A 20,489-nucleotide genomic window follows, 5' to 3' on the forward strand; every position below is an offset into this window, starting at 1 on the left:
GAACTTTCCTTCTGACCTGGCGTGGGTTAATCGCGAACGCGACGTGGCGGCAGGGTTATTCGTGTTAGATGAAGCGCGGCGTTAACGCACGAAACGTAGGCCGAGGTAGCCGGTGGAGTCGATTGTTTGAGCTCCACTTGGCAATGGTGCCGGAGTTTTTGCTCCGAATATAAAATTAGGTCTGTTCGGGCCGCGTGCGGGCTGGGATTACAGAGAGCAGGGGACGTAAATAGATCACCGTTAGAATGCGGCACGTCTTATTCACACTTACGTAAACAGGTCCAAAGAACGCGACGCTCTAGGTGAGCGCTACGAAGCTAAGCTACCGCGGACCTCCTCCGAGGAAAGGGTTGTTCCGAGAACTCCATCTCACCCTGTTCTCCTTTTCATATTTATTTCTTTTTTGGGTCACGATCCTTGGACGATAGTTCTTCCAGAGATCGAGTCGTTTCAGAAAATTGTTCGCAAGGCGGTTGCGTTTACAGGAAGGTAACTGGAGACGAAGTAGAATTTCTCGATTTCACATTCATTTATTCGTCCAATATTTATACTCGAGGCTTTGATGTAGAATGGCTTCCAGAGATCGAGTGCTCGACCGTAGAAGTTGCTCCAAAGGGGTCGGAGATGGAGATGGAGGAGAATTTTCGACTACGTTTCATCTCGGATTGCTGTTCGATTTTCGATTTCATTTCTTCGATATTTGGTCCATTTAATACTTTGAAGTGGGATGTATCTTAGCAAGTAGTCGAGAAGTTGTTCGAAAGGGGTTGCTTTCTGGGGAAACGACTGAAAGTGATGTCTATCTCCGGATTGCTGGTCGATTTTGGTTCACTCGAGACTCTGCAAAAACTTTGATGCAAAATTTCTATCTGGCATCGAATACTCGAGTCTATAAATATTCCAAAATTTATCTCGGATTGGTGTTTTCTCTTAAATTTACTCTGTTTGATCGATGGAGAAATTATTGTTGCCAATCGGAGAGGGGCAGAAGACTTGCCAAAAAACGGTGTCGAGAGTGAAACGAGAACGTCGAAGGGTGCAAGAAGAAGAGGACCAACCGCATCCGGCGTTAATGGATTCGTGATTTGCTGAACGATCAAACATTTTTTACGACTACCGGAAGCGGCCGGTGTACACGATATCGACGGCGATATTCCGCAGACCCGGAAGCTTTTAAGGAACGACGCGTCGATGGGAAATTTCGATAAGGGAACATTGGTAGCGCGTGGAATACGGAAGAGGTCGAAAGTTGGTGTTCGTAGAGCTCGTTGCTGCGCCTTCCCGATGCGGGGGTGCGTCCGTTGCATGAGAAGAAAGTATCGATCGGTCCGTGTCTTGGAAACGTTTTATATTTTGCTTTTTTCCCCCCCTCATCCCCTTCTCCCGTCGACTCGAATTCACGGCGGTGGAGCACGGCTTGGGATTAATTCCGTGTCTGTTTTTTTATTCGAAATTATAACTCGCAAGCCTTCCGGACTTATTTCTCCGGGGTACAATTTCGCGGAGTAATTTCTCGTTAAAGCGGTCTAATATCGACACCGTGTTTTCGATCGAGAATATTTACGAAAAGACTTTGCGTTAGTTTGGAATATTTTTAGATATTTATTAGCAGTGCTACTTATTTACGACTGACAAGGAACCATCGCGAACGGTCCGGCTTCGATTTTGATGAAACTTTCTACACTTATAAAGCAGCCAAAAATAATCGACACGTATTTTTTTTTAGCTGCGGTAACTCGAGTTTAAGGGATGAAACCACCCCTTGAAGTTTTGGCTCGAAACGGCTATCTCGAAAACGGAAAGACATACAAAAAAATTGTTAATGGGCGAGGTTGATGGTTTCTTATGTACAATAACATGGTGTTGAAAAATTTAAAAAAATACAATTTGTTTATAACAAAAAAAAATTTATTAACTTAATTTTTCATTTTATTGAAATTTTCATAATGACAAAAAATGACGAGCATTTTATTCCAAATCCACTGGTATGCGATTTTTTAAAATTGCCTCCTACAGTTTTGCAGATTTTGATGATTTACATCTTGCGCGCACATCCATTATGGTAGTAGCCGTTCTAACTTTGATTTTAATGAAGCACTGTAGGCTTGCACTAAATTATACAGTAATAAGTAGCGAGTAATAATAACAGTAACAAGTTTCTTAACAGCAACGAAAGGATTAATTATTTTTATTGCCCACCTATGACATCGTAGCAAAAGTGGAGCGATTTATAAATTATAAATATATGCAGTGTGTATAACAATTATTCTATATAGTTCCGACAATAGTGGTACTCGTCGAAAAAATGTTTGAAACATAAAGATTTCTTACACCATGCGCATTTAATTATTGCCACGTCACCGCAAATATGACATGTTGGCTCATTTTCAACAGAATAGCAGTACTCAACAGGATTCTGGAATGCATTTGGCTTTTCATCTATATATCCGGATTTATACCAGGAGTATTTAATAAAATTTTGGAACCTTGGCGATGAAAATTGATTGTGGACCAGAGATTGAAGTTTAATTATATTATTCCTAGCGTGGAGATTAATGTCGTGATTTAAAACGAGAACTATATCGGAAAATCGGCGGACGAAATTTTTCAATATACCCATTTTATCATGTTTATTACAAAAACCGTCTCGATTTTAAAGAATGTTAATAACAACAGAGATACAGATGCACATACTAATCTCATTTGACACGTATTTTTATTATACAAATTACACAGAATGCTTTCACAACAGTGAAGATTTAGATAACGTGCGTAAACTGCATGATAGGCGAGCCGCAGAAATGACAATATTTATTTATTCAATTTGTATTTTAAAGCAAGTACATCATGAGAATAATAAGTGTATCTTTATCTCCTGGTATACACACTGTATGTATTTATAATTTATAAATCGCTCCCCCTTTGCCACAATGTCATAGGTGGGCATAAAAAAAAATCTTTTCATTGCTGTTAAGAAACTTGTTACTGTTATTGTTACTTGTTACTTATTACTGTATAATTTAGTGCAAGCCTACAGTGCTTCATTAAAATCAAAGTTAGAACGGCTACTACCATAATGGATGTGCGCGCAAGATGTAAATCATCAAAATCTGCAAAACTGTAAGAGGCAATTTTAAAAAATCGCATACCAATGGATTTGGAATAAAATGCTCGTCATTTTTTGTCATTATGAAAATTTCAATAAAATGAAAAATTAAGTTAATAAATTTTTTTTTGTTATAAACAAATTGTATTTTTTTAAATTTTTTAACACCATGTTATTGTACATAAGAAACCATTAACCTCGCCCATTAACAATTTTTTTGTATGTCTTTCCGTTTTCGAGATAGCCGTTTCGAGCCAAAACTTCAAGGGGTGGTTTCACCCCTTAAACTCGAGTTACCGCAGCTAAAAAAAAATACGTGTCGATTATTTTTGGCTGCTTTATAAGTGTAGAAAGTTTCATCAAAATCGAAGCCGGACCGTTCGCGATGGTTCCTTGTGAGAGAAAATATTTGTAGAAGCTCGGAGTTATTTATTATTTTACACTGTACGCTGTGCGTGTCTCAACACTTCTAGGCGCCAGTGTTCTATTTGTAGCGTACACCGTAACATCAAAAAATTGTTAAACGTATAAAAAATGAAACTATGGTACTTAATGGGTTCGTAAGACCTAAGACAGCGAATCTGTCGGATTTTTCAGGATCTCTTCGTTCCTTCGAATCTACGCGATGAATTCTCGTGTCAAATATTTCTACGAGTGTAATCGGGGTTAGCGCAGCCTGGTATCGAAGTTATTGCGTCGTGCTCGCCACAAATCTCGATTTACGAGCTCAGGATCTGGATATCGGTGGGATATCGGCCACGTCGATATCCTTCTTCTTTTCTCGTTACTTTTCGTTCCCGCTTTAACGACTATCTACCGTTGTCGATAACTCTTCGCTCCCTTGAGAAAAGGAGAGAAAGATTTGATAGTTACATAAAAGGGAATGCCCACATCTAACGCGAATAAAAATTCACAGATGAAAGTATACTCGTGATAATAAATTCTAATTACAGAATCGACTATTACAAACGAAACGTCCGTGAGTATTCGAACAAACGTCGCTCGAAGCGACATTCTCCCCCTGTGCGAGCGTTCCTCGAGCCAAAGACTCCCCCTCACGCTTTCTCAAAAATCACAATCGCAATTTCGAGCTCGCCAATCGCGGCGCGGGTATCGATTTCCGAACCGTAATAAAGCTGTTTCGACGAGCGCGTTCCGCGGAAAGAATCATCCCCCGAAGACGATTTAAAATTCCCCGAAGCTCTCCACGCAGAAAACCCAGCCTTTCCCATTCGCAAATTACTTTTCGTCTCTATTCTAGCCCCGTCGAAAATTCGTCCCGGGGAATCCTTTTTGGGGGCTGAAAATCACCCCCAAATTAGCGATCACGTTTATTCGGGATCTGTTTATTCCTCCATAGAACCTCGAGAACGTTCAAAATAGAATAATATATCCGTAGAAAGATTGTGAAAGTAATTACAAAATAAAGTCTGAAATTTTGTAACGTAATATTCTCCAAAATTTTCTTCCCCCGAAATACGTACGTGAGAGTTGTTTTCTTGGGAAAGGGGGAATGGGAAATTGTTAAAAAATGGTGGGAATTCTCGAGACGTGTTTCTGGAGCGGTATCGCAAGCCCAGGCGTTCTTCAGTCGCCCGCGGGCGCGGCTTCCGATCGATCACCCCGCCCACGTCCTTTTCCTTCCGCTTTTCGCAATGGAAATCGCGGTCAGCCAGGCTTTGCGGCCCTCCAGAACCTCTTTTTATCGAATACACCCTCAAAGGAGTCGGTTTTCGCGGAGCGCGTCGAAAACTGGCCAGGCCCTCGTCCCCTAACCCTTTGCCGGAACGGGTCCGCCTTTCAGGCCAGCCCCTCGTTAAGGGTGGGTTTCTTTTATGCAGTCCGTGTCAGCTACTTGAGAGTAGCTGCCGCTCTGCGGCTCCCTTTAACGCGGTAATTGAAATTACGCTCGATGGTTCTTTTTTTTTTCTTTTTCTTTTTTGTTTTTTTCGTTGGGTCGTTTCTCCATTGTTCCCTTCAACGTTTGCGCTTCGGGGAGGGAACGAACTTTTCTCGCGGGGAATAAATTGCGGGAAGTTGGAGCCCCGTGGACTTTTTGAATCGTGTGGAAATTGCATTAACGTTATCTGTAGTGTCGATAGTGGTCAATGTACACGGTGCTTGAATTTCTTTTGTGCAAACGGTCCCCAACGACGCCATTCGCTGAAACAGGGTGTTTCCTCAGCTCTCACGGTGATTCATGAATTCACGAATATTTTGTGTTTTCTAAGTCGCTGAAAAATTCACTCGATATTGAACATTCCAAACATTTCGACTGAGACGTATTCTGTCTTTCGTAAATATTAAAATATTATCGTAATATACTGTTTCGCCGGCGAGCCGTGAAAATTAAGAGGATTCGTACAACGGATAAATATTTTATTTGCCAATGAATATTTTAATATTTTACTTTTGTTCCCTGGCAAATATTTTAATATTTAGTGTCTATTTAATCATTAAAATTTATCGCCGTTTATCCGTTTAATTCTACCAAGAATCCAAACAAACGATTTCGAGGAGAATATTTACTGGTAACGTGTCTCCACATACAAAAGTTTGGTAGCATAATCGCGCTGGGAATAAATTATACCGTTCGTTCTTGGATTTAGAACTTGAAAATAAGAGACGTGCAAAAATATATTTACATTTTGTCCAAGTTTTTCTGACGGACTCGTCCGCAAGGCTGACCCAGCAAACCTTGCCTTTCGATTTCAATATTTATCGTCGGACTGCGGATGTTCATGCAAATGGATATTTTTATAGAAAACAGATAAATGAAGACTTGGATCAAAATTCACTTCGTCGTTAGAAGATTTGTAAAACGTATCAGTCGTTTTGCATATTTTGCATAATGCATATGTTTTGCATATGACATGTGCACGAATGTATCGCGTGTTCGCAAATGGTTCGCAAATCGCGAGCTTTTTAAACGATAATGTGAAATTAAAATTAACAGATAAACATTGAGAATCGATTCTTTCGAATTTAAACAAAATTACGTGTTGCTTAATACGTTGCGAGTTACAATGTATTTGTTAACTATCGATGAACCTAAATTATGCGAAATTGTACGAAACACTTTGAAAAGTTTATCAAAATGTTACAACGTTTCAAGTGATGTTCTACACGATACATCGTGCATATTATTTGCATATTTTTTGCAGGCACTTATGTGCATATATTACACGCATAAACGTCATATGTTCTTTGTATATCTGGCGTGCATAAACATCTTCGGTATGGCTATCGATCATTAATAAAATTAAATATGAATTGTACATGGTTAGCATTTTATTACGGTTAATTTTTTTCAACTTTAGGATCAGTTATTTCCCTTTCGTGCACCCCTAAATATTCCATGTCTTCGACTCGAGAAATCTATTCACCGTTGAGAGTTGTCAACAGACAGGTTTCCTTCCACACAGTAAATGTCACATGCGATGATTTCATCTCGTTCGTTCTGATTCGCCATTTTCTGAGGCAGCATTGCACTTCACGTGGATTTCTCCGGACATGTGTGGAGGCTATTATTGGATCTGAACGGGATGCCATAACTGTACGATCGGCAAAGGTTACTATTCTCTTTGATGTGGAAAAATCTATGCACAAAAGATTCTAATAGAAAGAGTATATCTCTTCATCGAAGAACTCCCAATTTTATCGAGATTTTTCCATTTAACAATACAAGTCTGAAATTTAAACAAACGCGAGACAAACTGTACGAAAGGTGACACAGCTGAAAGTATAAAATCACAGTGACTGCATAGCGCTGTAGCCTGACCCAGTTGCTAAAACCATCCTGTGCAGACATCAGTCTTCCGCCGCTTTAATATTTCATATTTCCTCGTCATATTCCGATCATCTCCGAAGAAACTGACGATGACTCGTCGTTATTCCGGCTCAGAAAACACACGGAATCGCACCGCAAACTTCGTGGCAATGTCGCGAATCTTATTTATCACGGTGTTTGAATGGTTTAAATCGGCGCTGTCCGACATAAGCCCCGGGAGCTTAGGGAGATTCCCCCACCATGGCTCCTTCACCATATTACAGAGACGCCGAGGCGGTGTTAGTGGGGTGGTGGGAGACAAAGCAACGCTTTAAATCATTCACGAAGAATTATAGTGCATGAGTTGCAAGATAGTGCGAGTAATTACGAAACCTTTTCGCGCTGCTATAATATTACGAATGTAGGTCAAGTTTGAGCAGCCTCCGTGCTTTCGTGAATCATGCCAATAATATTTCGAGCCGCTTCGAGTTTCGTGTTACCATCCATACTAGTTTTCTCATATTTTTACGATATACAGATATTCGATAATTCAATCGCGTCTCTAATGACTTTAAATAATGATTTAATTCTGCATCGATAAATCGTGTTCTCAGAGAAGTTTCGTACGGAATACTCGAGCGTCGCGGAAACGTTCGCAGTTTCACACGGCTGCGATTTAAACTTATCGACGTGGGCGTTGAGCCGAATCCACGGCGTTACAGCGGAACGTAAATTTTCGCGGGACTCTCGAGCCGCGAAAGGGAAGCGGTTCCCCGTCCCGTAGAACAAAGAAATTCTTCGTTCATCCGTGCGGAAACCGCGCTCGCGGAAATCCTATCTGTGTTTGCTCTTCCGTATCGCGGTTTCGGATACGGCCGCCGGTACCAGCCGTTTCGGCGATCTTTTCGAGCCTACGCGAGTCGCCGTGATAAGTGCACCGGCCCATTTGCAATTTCTTCCCAAACAACCACGGTGGTCGAACGGAAACGAAACGAACCAAACCACCGGGGAAACAAATTTGGTAACAGTTTTCCTGTGTTCCAAATTATATGACGCCAATTTTAGAATCGAGGAAGTAGCATTCGACCGCAGTTTCCGGCGCCTGGACGCAGGGTTTAAACGACTCTATTTATTCAATGGATTCTGTTGTAATTTATATCCAAGCTTGATTCAAGTTTCATTTATGATAACGCAAATTGAGTTTAGCAAATATAGGAATAAAATTTGCATTATAGGTATTTATACGTTTCTGCGAGAGAAAGAATATTTTTTTATTTTCAATATTAATAAAGACGCTCGAATGAAATGTTGCCGTGGATTAAATTAGACGTAAGCCAAGTTTCCGGGAATCGATGGTCCCGGATCGGTCCGTGACTAATTGAGAATTAATGGAGATAAAACGCTTACACCGCTAACGATCAACGGGGATTAATAAATATTCTGTTGACGCAAGCAACGGGATCGTATTCGAAGAGGGGAGAGTCGTTTTCAATTATTTATCGTCGGCTTCCAAGATGCCCGGACGGCCCAGCTTGCGATGGTTTTTACTTCTATGAAAATCAATTGTTTCGCGCCGGCTTCGAGCGTTATCTGGCAATTATCGAGCGAACGGTGCCGTTTCTCAACTACTTCCTGCAATAACTAGGAACGATAAGGTGAAGTAATTCTCGCCGGGATTTCCCAAGTGTCCTGTCTCCGCTGTTCTCCCGATTGCGGCCGCTCTGTTCCTCATTTCGCGGAGCAGTTTCAAAGGACGATAATGCCTGCCGGCGCAATTGATAATATTTTCTAACGTTGCGTCGCGACGCTGGGAAAAAACATTCCCCGGAGAAAGAATTCTTAACGATACTCTGATCAACGGAGTATCCGTTAAAAATACGATGATAGTGGTTTACGCGAAACAAATGGAAAATATTTTCAAACTTCTTTGCTCGGTTCTTATAATTACTGGAACAATTAAAGAGCAGAAATAAAAGATGTCCGGTCGTTACGAGCAAGTAGATTAAAACCAATAATTCACATTTCACGCTCTAATTGCTATCCTCCTTAATAATTGGGGTTCATTAAACGAACAGACCTACTATAAATAGAATTCGCGCAAACGAAATTGTGCCAGCTTTGCTTTAACCTAAATCCCGTTAAAATATATTCTGCTGTTAAATTAATAAAATATAAATTTAATCGGAGCTCAGAATTATTCAAATTTTGCATACGACCGGAAGTGAGAATTTCCGTTCTTTTTCACGAATACTATTAACCGTGATTTCTACGATTATACCGGAAATCATTCTACGTCGCAATATTTACCCTCCGCAGAGAAAACAATTTTCGTCCGGCCAGATTTATCATTCGCTGGGAAAACAGTCGATCGCGGAGAGGCTGAAAATCACGGAGCAACGATAGATTAATGCACCGAAGCGGCGGCTAGCGATCGTCGTACGTCATCGAGCGACGATTTATAAAGTCGCGGAGTCGATGGTACGAAACCAGCTACGCGGATTCACCTCGTCGCGTTGGCCACGAAATAACCTAGCGGATCTTGGACCGTCTGGAGCGGGCTCTGAGGATGACAACCGGCCGTATTTTCCCGGATAATGGTCTTGGCTTTCTTCTTCCCTCCTTTGTCCCCGGTCGGAGACCGATACTCTCTTTTTAGCTATTACGTTCGCAGCCGCCGATTCAAACGTTCGCTGCAGACGACGAAATTATCGAACGGTCGCAGACCTCGTTTCCGCGACCGTCAGTGTCGCTTGATGATCTTTCAGATACAGTTCTGTTTCTTCCGAGACTCTTCGCGGCACAGAGCCCCTTTACCGGTTCAATCTTGACCCGATAACATCGGGACGATCCTCATTGTTCTCCAACCGCGTCGTCTTTGATGGATCGTCCCCGGTCCGCTTGGAACTTTCAGCAGGTTGGACACTCCGGTAAAAAAATGTCTTAATAAAAATCCGGTAAAAATCTTGTAATTTAATTTCACATTTGTTGGGCGTGGAAGAATTCAATTTGTATTATTTACGACGCATTGTAGGAGTCGTTCGATCGAACGTATATCGCAGCTTGGACTCGAGAATGAACTTTGAACACAGGAAACCCGAATCGCCGAAAACGTCGGGACAAAAGCGGTAGACGGCTTACGATCGGGCAAAAAGAACAAAAAATTCCACACGTCTGATTCAGCGGCTGACGCAAGAGGAAATCTACCGGCTTAGAGTTATCAGAAATTTTTGATACGATGCAGGAAAACCGAAAACCGAAATAAATCAATCAAAACGTCCACGGCAAACAAAGAGAGAACCGTCAGTGAATTGTGACTGAAATTTACAGTTCGAGATTAACCTTTACGCCGGTATTGCCGGAATACTGCCTCCGCGGCGGTCGGGCTTAATTATTTTGAAATTTACAACTCGCGTTCCCGGCTGTTTGCCCGCTGAAATGTTATTTTTGCGACGAAGGACGCAAACAAGTGTATTTTGAAAGTGCGTCCCGTTGCATTCGTCGGCGAATCTACGACAGAATATGAAACTTTCCATTCGAACGCCTTATTTGCTCGCTGCGTCCGGGCAGATTTACTATTCCATTGCTTGCGTCACGTCTGACGTATCGGGCATCGCGCGAAAACACCGTTAAAACTTTCCGCGAGACACCTACGCGCGTTCCGAACGATCCATTCTTCCGTCGTCATGCCTTGGGATCATCGATAAAACCTGATTATTTAATGAAACTGTAATACTATCGTGAAGACGAAGCTCTTTAGGACCTCGATGAAAATCATCGTTTGCATTTGCAATGCTTGTGAATAAGCTACAACGGAGTACATCTGAGTTTTGTGAGAATTCTAATTTTATTTCTTGTTGGTATTTATCTGATATCGAGAAGGCAGTGAATCGTACAGAATATAAATGAAGAACGTAAAGGAAGGAATCGACGTGTATTATGAAAGTGATTGGCTCAGTGGTTGCAGCGATGTGCATTTTATTCGTTCGAAGTCCTCTATGCACAGAATCATTGTAGTATTTTGTAAAATGGTGATCTAGCTTTCGATAAGTTTCCATTTTCTTCTGATCATCCCCCGAACTAACGAAACGAGAAACCAAAGGGCAAAATTTGACACTGTCTCGGTTTTCAGAGATACGATTTTTGTAGCAAATTTCACCCCTCGAATTTCTTGCAGTGTCCAGCGGTTCCGGGAGGGAATAAAAAGTAAAGGGGAAGGATCGCGTAGCGTCGATCATCACGGATCGCTGGTTTACGATCCGTCGAAGCCGGGCGTGCGAAATCCGGCCGCCGCGCCGGTGTAATTTCCAGAGAGGCTTAAAGCCGAACGGATTGACCCAGGTCGCGAATTCGCCGGGCCTTCGTTTCGACGACTTTTTACCGCCCTTCGTTCCTCCCCTGGCCCCGTCGGCGCGGGGGAGGGCGTCCCTCCCCGTTCGGATTTAGGGCGCTATTTAAATAGAGGCTTATGGGGCAGGTCCGTGTCGCTTTCTCTCTCTTTATCCCTCGCGTTGTTATCTGGAGCAGCGGCGCCCGTGTCTAGCGGAGGCTGTGTCGTATTGATCTGTTGGCTCGCTTGCCAGCACACGCCGAAGAAAGAGAGGGAAAAGTAGGGAGTCGGTAATTTATCGCGACCCACACCACGATGTTCGACCGGGAATCGCGCGACGCCTACGAACGAGCCCGATCGAAGACGCGACGCTTCGAACTAACGATTCGATCCGCACCACAGATCACCCCCAATTAATTATCACCCAAAATACCGCCCAATAGGTATCACTCAAAGATTTTTTGGTCACTTGGAACGAGATTCTCAAATTCATATTTTTATTAATAGAATTAATTAAATGGAAGCTCTGTAGTCGGGTTATCTCAACCCTTAAATATAATAATTCTATTAGAAGATTTTTGTATCTCACTTGGGTAAAATATTTTCACCTTCGCGAACGATTTTCGATTCCATGCCCATCGCGTCGCACGGATTTCGCAAGAGTTCCACGCGACGGGCGGTCACGAGCATAAATAATCGAATTCACGACACGATCGGAGACTTTACAAATTCATCGAAAGGCTTGCAACACTACCGTTTCCATACGCCTTGCGCAACGATTACAACAACTGGCCCTTGAATCGTCGCACGATCCAAACAAGGCCAGTGAACTGTTTCGAATCGAATCGATCGTTCGGATAAAATTATCCGATGACGTGTCTGGAATTCTGGCTCGAAGACGAGTTTAGCTTGCTTTTGATAATACGGCCCGTTGAAAGCCCCGTCCCATAAATGTCGCTTCTTCTCGCGCGGAAGTCTTGTTTATACGCGTATGTGCAAACTTCCAACGTGTCGTTGGAAAGGTTCTTTTCTCGGTCTAAATGGAGTACTCCTTTACGAGGAAAAAGATACACACGTAAAACACGTTGACTGCCATGGTGGTACTCGAACCCTATTGTAGAGTTTTAAATAACTGTCAATAAGAGAAGATTATAGAATTTTGGTGCATTATTGAGGCGATCGTGCCGGTTTCTAGTTGAAATATTTGCCGATTTTTGTCCAGGTGCGTTCTCTTGGGCGCTCGAAGCTGCCATCTGTGCAAACCGAACGATCACGTGTCCCCGCGACGAGCCACGCGTGCAAAAATTATTAATTACGCGGCACGTTTAGGCTCGGTCGAACGAGTTCTCGGTTTCTGCGAGGCTTTGGGGAAACGAGATCGGTGCGATGACACGCTGCTCGCTCAGCACGTGTTTCGGGCTAATGTCAAGGTCTGAAGATGTATCGGTTTCATTCAACGACACGAAACTCGATATCAAACTACCAGGAAAAAATTATTACTCCTTCCTGGTGGCATTCTGTCAATGGATCGAGTCCTTCGTTCTTCAAATCAGTCAATGTGTATCAAAATGTAGATATAAAGACCTGGAGGGTGAGATCAACCCTCCTAGCAAGTATTGTAATGTTTACTACAACTTTTTATTTTTTCTTTTAATACACAAAGGTTGCTTTTAACTCTTCCTTCTAATACACGTTGCTCTCGTTACTTTAATAAAAAATCATCCCCATAGACCGTCGATCGTCGGTCCAGAAAGTCGTGCCGTCAGATTTCTCGAAGAATGACTCGTGACATAGCAAGGGAAGGAGTAATAATAACCGATGGGGCTACCGGTATCGGAGAAGAATCCATCCTAAAAACCGCGCGATCGTTCGACGAAACGATATTTTCTCCGGAAGCGTTCGTCCATTGTTCCAATGGGCGCAGCCGTGGGATTAATTTTTCACATCGAAGGAGGCAGCCTCGCCTGGAAGACCCGCGGGGCGATCGATCGATCCGTCTCGAAATCGTGTGCCGCAACGTGGCCCGATGCGCCAAAATGGAGGCCTCGAAGGACGGTAGTCGGTACGGAAACCCGCGAATCGATACGTTTCGCGTACATATGGGTTTGTTTATGCGACGACCTTTAAAACGTCGCCATGATGGGCAGCGTAGCGCACGTGAACGCGCCGATTTGTTGTGTAACCGGTCGTTACGTAACGCGATTCCACACGGTTTCCTCCCGTCCGTCGTCTATTCATTGTCAGAATAGAGTAATCAGAGAGTTGCCAGCTGCAGGCGAGAGAACGCCGTTCGCTAATTCGCCGATAAGTTCGATGATGCTTCCCAAACTCATCCCGAAACGGGGTGGAAGCCTTGATTTTCATCGAAGGGAAGGACAATCGTCTGGAGAAACTTGGAAACTAACGCGGGGCTTGGCGAGGGGTTGTCGAAACCGAATACTAACGAGGAACTACCACGACATCGTCTGGTTCGCGGAGAACGGAGAAGGAATTGTTCATACTTATAGTCATCGCCGTGGGGTCACTTTGTGCAATCAAGAGTTAGATCAACGGTTTACCAACTTTTCGGAACACGATGTTAATATACATAAACGGGGAACGTAATAATAGTTTACTTAGAAACTTGGTACCCGTGTTACTGGTCGTCGTCGTGTTGTTGGTAGTCGAACACGAGAATACGCGATTCTGTGTCCATGCAATTTCTAAGCGCCTTGGCAGGAAAACGCGATTAAAAAATATCGTAACTGGTAATTCTTAAAAATGACGTCAATGTTTTGTCGCTTGCTGCACAAATAGCGTGAGTACGTGCACTGAATAAATGCAGCTGTCGGAGCTCAATTGTAAAGATTAGTTGATGTGATCGTCATTTTATTTATTTGGGGGTTTGGGAATGGGACTGTCCATTTTAAAGAATTAAAGGATCATTTTGGTAACTTCGTGGGTGTAGTTGTTATTTATGCATCGTTTTTTAACGATCTCTTTTCGTTTTCCTGGAAGTCCGTGCGATCCACGGAGACACAAGGATTTTTAATAGAAACAAATGGTCTCGTGGTTGACGAGGAAGCGCAGCTAGCGAAGCACTCCGATTTAAACACCTTTCCACTCGAGTAATGGAAGGCAGGGGCGACTAGGTCGGGTCGAGCACCCGTGTCTTGACCCTATTTAGGTCGAGTCGTAATTACATCCACTTTCCGACGCTTCCTGGCTGCATACTTCTGTCTTCATTTCGCCAACTCGCTCCCGGAATCCGCCTCCTCTCATCGTTTGCGCTTACAAAAATTTACGAACGTATTATCAACGACACGGGTTCGTTACTTGTTTAACCGCGTTCGTGCACTCTTGGCACAGTTATGACCCGGGAACTTTTCCTATTAAGTTTGCCCTACGTTACATGTTAATTTCATCCTCTTCGGTTAACGAATACTCGTCGCTTCTACACACAGATTTCCACGTTAAAATTGCCCTCTGACCTCGTCTTGCGTCGCATCGGAACGAAACGAATCGATCTTTCGCACTGCATATTTGATGGCGACGAGTGGGGGCTAAAATTACTCGGTATTTAGTATTCGAATATTTCAGTACTTGAGTTGTATAGTATTTTAAATATATAACAGTATAAATAATTTTTATGTTCCGTAAGCTCGGAGCTTGTAAAAAATGTATTGTCAAAACATTTGGAAATAATTCGTAAATCCCGATAGAAATTATACAAGAGAGAATATTATTATAAAAGTTGAGGACAGTTTTAGACATCTCAGGGATCGTTCGGTTATATTTTTGGTCGCGGAAAGTTTGAATAAAATCTGAATCCGATAAATCTACATCGAAAGGATTATTCCGAGAAGAATCCCTTGGAATAACGCCCAACGGTGGTCCCCGAGTCTAGTCGAGGAACCCAATAGACGACAAGCTCGCCTTCGAGAATCGATCCGTTCGTCAGCTTGCTCCACGTGGACGGGTCTGCACGATTCCCCCCATGCACGGATGCGCAATTATGCGTCGTCAATCGAAACGACGCCATCCCCGTCGCGGTCGATCGTAGGGAGCCACTTGATACACGGAATAGCAACGGAGAGCATAATTATCGTCAGACTTCCTCGCCCCCATCGATTCGTCGCGACGGAGCGACGAGGCCGCCGTTCGCGGAAACCGCCCCGACGCGTCTACGTTGAAAACACCTCGCGTCGGGGGGATTGGAGGCACCCTAAAAAGGACGGAGTTTTCCCGTAGTCCCGTGCTCCATTGACTTGGTTCGCTGAAGGACACTTGTCTGGCCCACATTCAGTCCCCCTTCCGTCGCGTGGCCCTCCATTCAGCGGTCGGTAAAGGGCGTACTCGTAGGTCTTTACGAGCACCTGCAGCCAACCCCTGCGTTCTCACTTCCGAGGTTTTACGGAAAGACTGTCCCTTGAATCGCGTTCAGCCCTTCACCGTCCGTTCTCGTATCCGTTTTGCTCGTCGGGAGCCCACGGAACAGCGTCGATCGCGTCTCGAGTGCGGAGAGAAGTTTCGAGGGATTAATGGGCGAGAGAGTTCTTCGTCGGTGTCTTCTTCTTTCCGTTCGGCGGCGTCGGCGTGCCCTGCGTCTATCGATCAGACGACGCGTCTCGTTGGAAAAAGGTACGCTCGCGAACCTAGTTTCCAGAGCGTCGTTTCGCCCCCGCCATTGGTTCGCGTTAAGCTTTTCGGTCCGCTCGAAACCTACTTTCGGCTCGACCCGCTTTTGGGCCAGCTTTCAGCCAAGTTTAAACCCAACACGATTCCAGTTTCGACCGTCCCGTGTCCGCAACAGACCTACTTTCGACGTACTCCGTAAGGTCGTTCGACCGTAGGGTTGCTTGGTATTTAGAACCATATTTTTAAGACAATTTTTAGTCCACCATTTTCCAGCACCCACAAGACTTTTTGGCGCCTAACCGGGCATGTAAGGAACGTTCCAGGTTTCCACACCCACGGCAAGCGAGCAGAAAAACTCGAGGAACGGTGAAAGATTCCCAGCAGTTTCTTCTCGTGCTCGGCATCCCGGGTTCAATTCGTTTTTAATTATACCCGAGAAGAGGTTGCCTCTGCTCGCGGCGTCTCGCAGCGTTCCTTAATTAATAGTTACACCGGGGCCGCTGTCGTTTAATAGTCGTTCAGGCTGCGTCGCCAGGCACTCGAAAGAACAGGCCCGCTGAACTTGGTCTTTCGAGGCGGCGCATCCGCGATAATTATCGAGCCACCGTTAATCGTTCCTCGCCGTCCCCCGCAGCCAGGCTGCTCCCACGACGGTTGGATCCTCGTCCGGGTAGAGAACGAGGAGACGACGACAAGGCGGTTTTTCCCAGTTACTCGACTCGCAAGGCCGTGTATTTTTAACTTGAGAACCTTCCGGCAACCCTGGCCGGGATCAATACCTCGGGCAACCCCGTCGTCGTTTACTACCGCTGGAAGCAGAAAGGGTGCAGCGGGGGTTAACCTACATATCCAGCTCCGAGCCTTCGCCGCGCAAAGGAAAACATTTTTCTTTCGGCTGGGAAAACTCTCGGCGGCGGAAGGAGGATCGTTCCGGCGAAACGCTATCCCGTACAAGGGAAAATGAGGGGAAAGTTTTCGCGCTGGTTGGACTTCCGCTTCTATTTCTTGCGGTATCGAATCCGGCGGTCCCGCGTTCCTCCGTCTCGAAAGTTTGGCTTGCGTTAAATTATAGCGGTCGGATGATTTTGTTTGTTTACCCGTAAGCTACACCGGGTAATCTCTTTAGCTTTTATCGGGCCAAGTTTCAACGGTAGAAATTATTACGCGAAATAGGATTTACATATTCCGACGACCGAAGGGAAATCGAGAATTTTTCCAATAAACTTGCGTATTCTTTTTATTTCGAGAATAGGAGATGAAATAAGATTTAATTGAATCGACGCTCGCGGCGGGTCCCAGTACAGATTTCCGGAGCTTTTCCCCCAGGGGGATTGTCTGGAATTCAAATATCAGCCACTATTTATTCCCCGACGAAGCAACAAGGTACTGGAAATATTTTCTCGCGGCGAAACCGCAGCGACGGGGGCGCGAACGAGCCACGGAACGGCCGCAAAGGGTGGGTTCGCAGTCGCGTAATTGAAAACTACCCGGCGACCGCGTTGTCTACTGCGATATTCGGGCAAAAAGGCAACGAGGTGAAACCGGTGGCCGGAAAAAAGGGCAGCGCCCGTACGTCCTCTCGTATCCAGTTACAAAATGGCTGCTGATCCGGAGGACTCCTTGGGAGCTTACGCTCCCTTTGCCGCCCTTCGTCTGGCCGTTTCTCGGAAGATCACGATTGGAAGAAAAAAAAAAGAAGGAGAAACAGGACCGCGACGGAATTGAGTTCCGGAGACGGGCATACCCGGAGAGCCTCGACGGTCGTCTAGGAATCCTCGATGCTGGAAAAGGAGAAAGAACGCGGACGGTATTGGCGGCGGAGTGTGACGGATGAAAGGAAGCCCTGAAAGAAGGTGGAGTTTAAGAGCATGGAAAAGAAAATGGCGAGAGACAGTGGAAAAAGGAGAAACAAGGGGTTTGGTGGAAAGAGCCGCGGAGAGAGGACGGATCGAAGGAGGAAAAGTAAAGAAAAGCCTTTCCCTCTCGATGTCATTCGGGTTCAGAGAGCAACTTCCGCAATTGCGACGGGATGCCTCTGTATAAGATGGCCACTCGACGGCACTAAGGGCCAATCCCTTTTATTGCCGTTCGTTTCACGGTAATCGCGTGAGTAGCTGAATATTCGTTGCCCGATTCGCGACCGTGGATTCAGTGAAACGCGTTTTGAATTGGCCCAGAAGCTCGAGGACCGTTTTATCCTTCGACGAGGCTTTCAAGAGACTTTTTATCCACTTGCTCGGTCGGAAATAAGGATCTTACGAAAGTTACAGCCAACGGGCGCCCGAGTGGATCTGTTCCGATCAAGTGGTTCTCTTTCATCGAGACACGCGTGCAGGTTCCACGATGTTCGAACAATTTATTAATATTCGAATGCTTCCTGGCGGCGCGACATTAATAACGAAGGATGTCAGGAATGGTTGCAGGCGTATGGTAGGATTCAATGATTCGAACACTTTAAATTTAACGATATAAACTATTTTATTTAATATTGCGATAAATTATTTGATACAAAGTACATGAAAGACCAAAGTTCGATGCAGAGTGTCTCACTGAGGTCGAAGTCCAACCCTCTCGACTCGTATCTACACCTCCTTCGTTCATCGATACCCATTTGATCTTTGCCTCAACACTTCCATCGTCGACACCAACGATAACGTTTCCTTCTCGTGTCAACGTCCCTTGGCTAAAACGTATACACTAATATAAGTTTCTTTCAATTAGTAAATTCAATATTTATTTTTCACAATTTTGTATATTCACATTCGTGTTTCTCGAACTTTAAATTGACGAAACTATGATCGAGATAAACAGACGACAATCTGTACTTGTGTTGCGCGTAATCGATCTCCAAATGACCAACGAAATAAACCACGGAGGACCCCGAGGGTTCGGATAAGAGCTCTTTGTCGAAGAGCGCTGGAAGCCCGAGGGAGCATTATACCGTGCGAATACGTCGAAAACGATTGGCTCTCGTTCGACTTCTTCGGGAGGGGCGGGTGAAACCCGAAGGCGACACCCCGAGTAACCGGAAGCGGCGTTCCGTTTCAATGCGCGATCGTGAAAAGAGCCGATAACACGGGCTCCGAGTAAAAGCAAATGCCTTTCGAAGATACTGGGAGTCTTTTAATGTGATTTTGCACTTGCAGAAAGCCTCGGCTCAATAACGATAGGGCTTCTTTGTGGGAGACTCGCATACGTTTATCCGTGGCTGCTTTCCCTCGTGCGGCATTTCGGTTTCGGAATCTTCTACGAACCGTATCTCCGACTATACTTTGAATATTATTGGTATCCAGGATCTAACGAGGGTCGCGTCGCTTCTTGTTGCAGATTCACAAATTCGAGCAAGCGTCAGCGTGAGTCCCTGGCGAACGTTTCCAGTTACTGTCGGCCCCAAGTAGCCGTATCCTCGAGAACCAGCCGGCGTTCGTAGCAAGACGGCCAATCGTGCGAACGTCCTCGGTAATATTCCGCGGCTGCCACGACCAGCAACAGCCCGAAGATTCTCCCAGCAAAGGCCAAAATGCACATCGAGGTGCAGGTGGCGCTCAACTTCGTGATATCGTACCTTTACAACAAGCTGCCTCGCAGGCGGGTGAACATCTTCGGCGAGGAGCTCGAGAAAGCGCTCAAGGACAAGTTCAAGGGTCACTGGTACCCTGAGAAACCGTTCAAGGGATCGGCGTTCAGATACTTGAAGACCGGGGACCCCGTGGACCCGGTGTTGGAGCGTGCCGCGAAGGAGAGCGGCGTACCCATCCAGGACGTCCTGGAGAACCTTCCATCCGAGCTCGCCGTCTGGGTGGACCCTGGCGAGGTCAGCTACCGCATCGGCGAGATGAACGCCGTGAAGATCCTCTACTCTGAGAGCGGCGATCCCCACGACGAGAGCTCCGCCGACCGCGAGGTGACCAAGACCTTCAACCCCGAGGCTCAGTGCTTCAGGCCCATCGAGGCCGTGGGCACATCGCTGGGCGGTCTCAGCCTCAGCCCCAAGTCCACGTCCCCGTTCCCCAGCTCGCTGGGCAGCAACGCGAGCAACGGCTCCTCGAACAACCAGCAGAGCGGCCATGGATCCGGTTCCTCGTCGGCGCCATCGCCGACGCCCATCAGCAACTCGTTCAAGCGTTCGCCTAGTCCTGTCACAGTCTTCATACCGCGCACCACTGCGCCGCTCACTTTTACCACCGCCACCTTCGCTCAGACCAAGTTCGGCAGCACCAAGCTGAAGACCAGCAGCAAACGCGCCAACAGGTTCGTAATAGAGATACGCGGTTGCGTAAGGTCCTCCGTAAGGGTATCGTGCGCTCGAGCAACGGGTTACCAGCACACCGGGCACGACGCACAGTGGCTCATTTAGCCGAAAACTTGGCCAAAATGCAATTTTTTAAGTATTAGCGACCTTGAAACAAATCTAAAGACGCCTTCATACTTTGGCCAGCTTCTCGACAAAATAAGCCATTGTGCGACGTTCGTAAATAATTGCTGGTCTACGTCGCATCGAGCAATCGTGGGTGTTTTTGCTCGCCAACGAGAATCGCGATTCAACGGGAAGGGATCGATTTACCTGACAGAACCTTTCGGTGGCTACGCGATAGGTCTGCTTTTGGGGACACCAAATATTGTTGAGTGTCAGGTTTCAAAGTGACACATTTCATTAAGTATCCCATGCG

At 45.3% G+C, this 20,489-nt stretch overlaps 1 protein-coding gene across 1 annotated transcript in view; it reads left to right on the top strand.

The window, feature by feature from the left end:
• LOC122398211 (protein Tob1-like) overlaps window positions 1-20,489 on the top strand; it is a 96,811-nt gene that overhangs the window by 67,285 nt on the left and 9,037 nt on the right. Inside the window, exon 3 of the mRNA XM_043397900.1 lies at window positions 19,147-20,070. Coding sequence (XP_043253835.1) covers window positions 19,340-20,070 — 731 coding nt within the window. The 5' untranslated portion in view covers window positions 19,147-19,339. The remainder of the gene's footprint in view (window positions 1-19,146; window positions 20,071-20,489) is intronic.

The sequence above is a fragment of the Colletes gigas genome, unplaced genomic scaffold (assembly GCF_013123115.1).
Source record: "Colletes gigas isolate AHSC1104 unplaced genomic scaffold, ASM1312311v1 Colletes_gigas_Sc00011, whole genome shotgun sequence".
NCBI lineage: Eukaryota > Metazoa > Arthropoda > Insecta > Hymenoptera > Colletidae > Colletes > Colletes gigas.